This window comes from Guillardia theta (genome assembly GCF_000315625.1).
Source record: "Guillardia theta CCMP2712 unplaced genomic scaffold GUITHscaffold_33, whole genome shotgun sequence".
Lineage (NCBI taxonomy): Eukaryota > Cryptophyceae > Pyrenomonadales > Geminigeraceae > Guillardia > Guillardia theta.
Genome location: NW_005434641.1, coordinates 358,880 through 364,533, shown reverse-complemented (window position 1 = coordinate 364,533; position 5,654 = coordinate 358,880). Strand labels below are relative to the sequence as shown.

Genomic DNA, 5,654 nt, shown 5'->3' with positions numbered 1-5,654 from the left:
GCCGTTAAGAGGAGCGGAGAAGGGGAGCTGAGAAGGTGAGCAGTGAAGGGGAACAGCGAAGAGGAGCAGAGAAGGGGAGCAGAGAAGAGGAGCAGAGAAGAGGAGCAGAGAAGAGGAGCAGAGAAGGGGAGCAGAGAAGAGGAGCAGAGAAGGGGAGCAGAGAAGAGGAGCAGAGAAGAGGAGGAGAGAAGAGGAGCAGAGAAGAGGAGCAGAGAAGAGGAGCAGAGAAGAGGAGCAGAGAAGAGGAGCAGAGAAGAGGAGCAGAGAAGAGGGAGCAGAGAAGGGGAGCAGCAGAGAAGAGGAGCAGAGAAGGGGAGCAGAGAAGGGGAGCAGGGAAGAGGAGCAGAGAAGAGGAGGAGGGAAGGGGAGCAGAGAAGGGGAGCAGAGAAGGGGAGCAGAGAAGAGGAGTACTTTGTTATTTGAGAAGACTGAGTCTCATTGTTTGAAAGTGAGTGGATGAAACAGTGAGAAGAGAGGCAGATTGTCACGCGATATTCAATAGGCGCATGTCATCGCATATAGCAGTGTTGATGCGAGTTCACTGTTTATTTAATATACAACTTCTCATCAATCATCACCTCCACTACTCATCTGGCGAACTTGGCTTGCTTTCGAGCTTCCTCGATCTTGAGATTTCCTTCATTTGCGAGCTCAGCGGCGTTTCAACCTGCTCACCGTCTCCTCCTACACCCAAGCAGTCACGCCCTCCCATCCCCTCCCTCCTCCCCTCCCACATGCCCTTGTAGCCCCTATACCCCCTCCCCTTATCGCAATCCCAACCCTCCTCCCCCCCGCGTCTGCACATCACCTTGCTCCTTGATAGTCTGCACCAGCAGCTTGTGGTGTCTGGTCAGCTTGTTGTGGTGGTAGATCCTCGTCTCCTCCTCGGTCCAGAGCTTCCGCGTCGCCTTGCTCCACGTGCTGCGGTTCCATATGTCTCTTATCGTCTTGGCCGTCACTCCATACTTGCGAGCGATCTCCGCGCTGTGGCTCTTGGCACGCGCCTCCCCCTTGCTGTCGTCGGAGCGGGAGGGCCTCATGGCGTAGATCTCGCAGGCAGTCTCAGCGGTGAGGACGATCTTGCCGGGGAGGTTGGACTCGTGCCGCTTGCTGCTCCCAGGTCCCTCCTCATCGGAGTCGCTGCTATGTTTCCGTTTGGCTGCAGATGATGGCAGATCACATGAGACGTGAGCCTGCACAGGGTTTAGCAGCGAGCAAGGAGCAAGGTTGCAAAAACCTCGCTCTTTGCAATTGACGTTGGCGGCTCAGACTTGACCGCTGGATGGTCCTGATGACAGGAAGGCTGAAGGTGAGGGATGTTTTGAATCAAGCTTGAGTCGTTGTAATCAGGTCGTGCTTGTCCGACGTTCGTCTGCAGAGACGTCGAGCCTAGCGGATGGATCTGATTGCCGTGGAGGAAGCCGGACGAGAACATGTCCGTTAAAGCGTTTTGATAGCCCCCCTGACCGAACATCGCGATGGCGGGTTGCGGGGTTGAGGCCTCGGATAGGGACTGCAAGAGCAAGCTTCGCTTCTGCTCCAACGTCTTGATAAGGTCGTTGATCTGCTCAACCTGCGTCAGGATCGCCTTGGCATTGTTTGCCTTGAGCAAGCCTTGAAACGAGGCCTCGGCACTGGCGGACGCGCCGTAAGAGGTCAAACCAGTGCCGTGAGCAGGACTACAGTCTTGAGGAGGGGAAAGTTGGCTGATCTGAAAAGGGCCGTAACCAGGCTTTGCGTTGGGAATGAACATGTTTGCGTTTGCTGAGGCACCCAGCAGAGGATTCGAGCTCTGAGTTGTTGGCAGCTGGCTGTTGACCCGCACAGTTGGAAGGAGGCACTTGCTGAAGTCCCTCAGCATCTCGAGTTCTCGGGGTTGGTTGCTTCCGCCGACATAGTTGAAGGCAGAAATCGCATTCATGTCCTGCATGTGGCAAAGTCCCTGGAAGGAAATTATATCATCAAAGATGGCGACAGTCACCGGGAACGAACAAGCAATTCGATCAAGAATCGCACCGGCAGATGGGTATCAGAACACTTCTCAACTCTCTTACGATGAGCAGCATGCCAGTCATGAAGTCGAGAAATCGTAACAAAGTTTTGAGCGAGAACAATGTGCAAGAAGAACAGAGGATATAACATAAATGAATCGTGACAAGGGGCTATCATCACACGGGCACAGTAAGAGCATTCAGGGACAGTTGCCATACAGCACCAAGGGTATTCACCTTACCTGTTATACACGCATTGGATCGTTTGCTTCGAAGAGAGCAGAGTCTTGGAGAAACGAAGCGGAGGGGGCCAGACAAGGACAGGCAACCAACCAAAGACCGCACAGGGCAACGATGAGGAGTAAAGCACCACCGGTACTAGGTTGATTTGTGATATTTCTTTGAGGGTACATGTGGATTGAGGGGGTGGGGTCATGAAGCAGGGGTACATTAGACAGACAAATTAGGCTTGATGACCCCCAAAATGACTGACAGAAGTTTAGAAAGGGGGTACTCAGAGGACTCTTGTCTAGAAGTAGGGGTACAGTGTCCTGGGGGTAGGTGGAAGAGGCTTTTAGACGCAACGCCTCCGACTCTGAAGCCACCCCCACCCACTCACCCAGCCAAACACCTCCAGTCACTTCTCGAGATCTAAAAGGTTTTTTTAATTAAAAATATGCCATTTTATAAAAGTCCATGTACACCTTGCTGACAGTACCCACCAACTAAATATCTGAAAATCCTTCTAAAGGATATAGGTAGGGTTCTGAGATAGCATGGCTCACGTGGTCAGTGCGGTATTGGATGGAGGGGTGCATGCAGTAGTAAGGTAAGGGAAATGTTGAGGTGGGGTCATGAGTCATGTTTTTGGCTCCCTTCTTGTCCCTTTTAATCTTCTAAACCAGAATGATTCATATTTACTACATGTAATGCTGATGAGGTGAAACTCAAACGTTTCATTTAAAAGGATTAGGAAGCCGAAGCGCTGCAAGATAAAGGTTGCACCCGGGTGGAGGGGTGGAGGGGAAGGATCTCGGTAGGGGTGAGGGGGAGGGAGGAGGAGGAGCACGGGGGGTGCAGGAGCTATAGGGAGACAAGCAAGAAGTTCGATGGTCAGACAGTCACGGGGCCCTGACCCCCATGTTCCCAAGGTGACACGACAACTACCCCACCCCTTATACCCCACCCTTTCTCAGACACTCGCATCGGCCCCACCCCACCCTACCAGGTTACCAGACTCATTATACTTCCCGCAAGGCGACTCTTGAGGCTCGTTCATTCTCCTGGGCCTTTAGGCTTCTGCCTTTTACTATGCACACCCCACCCCACCTACCCCCACCCCCCAATTCACCTCGATGCAGGGCTTTATCGAAGCCTTTGCAATGTGCAGTTTACTGATTTATAAAAGAGAGATTTGTCAGTCAGAACAGCAACTCTGGTGATGATTGAACTTTCCATCAGACTACAGCGGTTAAGCGGTTCAAGTTGCATCAACACCGATGATCGGGCAGTCTTGTCAGTGTTGCTTATTTGACGGTGAGTGACCCGGGCGGAGTCACTTCCAACTTCAACGAAGCATCCGATGATCGGATGCAATGCGGCCCTCGCTTGAAGCTGAGCCTCGCGGCTGTACTCCCGGCTACTTGTAGACTTCCGATGATCAGGCGCTGTGAACGGTAATCAATGAATTCTATCTACAGGCAGCACTCCGTACGGTACAGACGCGACAAACGGCGGTCCAACAAACCGAGAACGCCCTCAAAGGGACGATCTCTTTGTGACAGTATATTGTTTTGCTTCTGGGTTCAAATACGTTCATCACATATATTGAATACCTCGCTGTTTCTTGTTCAAGTCAAAAAACAGAAATAGCATATCACAACAGATGGATGTTGAATTCATTCACAATCATCTGGTAGTGCTGACCAAGGTTCCTCCATACGAAGAATCTCCTTGTTCCCATGCTAAGATCTCAGGAGCATCATCATGATCGCTCACAAACGAAGAAGCCTCATTGGAATCGTCGCCCCCTCCTACACCCAAGCAGTCACGCCCTCTCATCCCCTCCCTCCTCCCCTCCCACATGCCCTTGTAGCCCCTCCTACCCCCTCCCTCATCGCAATCCCAACCCTCCTCCCTCCCGCGTCTGCACATCACCTTGCTCCTTGATAGTCTGCACCAGCAGCTTGTGGTGTCTGGTCAGCTTGTTGTGGTGGTAGATCCTCGTCTCCTCCTCGGTCCAGAGCTTCCGCGTCGCCTTGCTCCACGTGCTGCGGTTCCATATGTCTCTTATCGTCTTGGCCGTCACTCCATACTTGCGAGCGATCTCCGCGCTGTGGCTCTTGGCACGCGCCTCCCCCTTGCTGTCGTCGGAGCGGGAGGGCCTCATGGCGTAGATCTCGCAGGCAGTCTCAGCGGTGAGGACGATCTTGCCGGGGAGGTTGGACTCGTGCCGCTTGCTGCTCCCATTCTCTCTATCATCGTGCTCGTAGGAAGAACATCGAAGCCTTTTTTTGTCAGAATACTTGTAAATCAAGTCGTCAATTCAAGTGCTGAGAACAAAACAAGCTGCTCACCTTGGACCCGTCCCGACTATCATGCGATTGCAGTGATATGACTGGTGTGAAGGCACCGTTTCTGTGTATGGCTGCTGTTTTACAAGATCCTCGCTGTCACTTACAGGGCAATCGCCTTGTCCTTGAGTCCTATGGCCCGATACCTCATGCTCGCTCGGGCTTGTCCTCAAGGTTCGATTTGCGTCTTGATTCAACGAGAGATCCCACAGTGAAGAACAGACCGGCTGGCCCCATACATGGCTCTGCCAGGTGGCTGAATTCCCAGTACGCACTGTAGAGCTGCTCGGCTCCAACTCACTCAGGAGGGAGGCCCTGTGCGACTCCAGCAGTTGGATCAGCTCTGTTAGCTGTTGGACCTGCGTTCTTGTTGACTGGTACAACCTTTGCTTCTCTAGTTCTGTCCTGGACTGTTGGATGACGTGTGAGAAGGTGAATTCAAACTGCGTCTTGTTTGCCTCGTTGTAAATGATCTTGACTGGGCGCCTCTCAGCTTTTACCTCAACAACATCACGGTATTGATATCTCTTGAGAAACCCCATGCTCATTTTACAAAAAATCCGAGCTTGGATGTTGCAAAACAGCGTTCTTGTATAAATATGTGCAGTGATAAGGGATTGGGACTTGCTGGGTTGTTGGTAGAGCCCGCAATGCCACCGGCACGTGCCAGAACTCAGTGGTTGTGCAAGAGCAAAGGGGAGGGATGACGGGTAGGTGAGGATATGGTTGTGAGAGTGAAGAGGGTCGGGCGGGAAGGAGGTTGGGGCGTATGATAGGAGCAGCGGGGAGCGAGCGACAAGGAGAGCAAGGATCGGATTTCCTGAGGATTTCGTCTCGCGAGGTCCAAAAAGGTCGAAGGGGAAGGGGTGGGGTACTTTAGGTCTGAAGGGGGGTAGGGTTATAAATTATTCTTGTGACCCCCATGAAACACGATGCATATTTTAGTCAATTAAGATACAAAACCCGTGACGTTCAATGGCACAAAAAACCGTTACAAGCTAAAGTAGTTTTATGGACTGAGTATTAACCGTATTAGCTTACAATGAATCTGCAGGTACACGTGTATCAGATCTGTATCGTACAGTGTTTG

General features: G+C 52.1%; 2 protein-coding genes across 2 annotated transcripts; both read right to left on the bottom strand.

Moving 5' to 3' along the window:
- Positions 1–764: 764 nt before the first annotated feature.
- GUITHDRAFT_108307 (hypothetical protein) lies at positions 765–1,921 on the bottom strand (the record flags this gene model as incomplete). The annotated part of the gene is made up of 2 exons (XM_005832780.1): positions 765–1,193; positions 1,238–1,921. The coding sequence occupies 2 exons, from the start codon at positions 1,919–1,921 to the stop codon at positions 765–767; spliced, it is 1,113 nt and encodes a 370-aa protein (XP_005832837.1).
- A 1,596-nt stretch (positions 1,922–3,517) lies between these two features.
- On the bottom strand, positions 3,518–5,112 carry GUITHDRAFT_138694 (hypothetical protein; the record flags this gene model as incomplete). The annotated part of the gene is made up of 5 exons (XM_005832779.1): positions 3,518–3,658; positions 3,918–4,024; positions 4,341–4,498; positions 4,568–4,638; positions 4,672–5,112. 5 exons carry the CDS (start codon positions 5,110–5,112, stop codon positions 3,518–3,520), a joined length of 918 nt encoding a protein of 305 aa, XP_005832836.1.
- Positions 5,113–5,654: the final 542 nt, after the last annotated feature.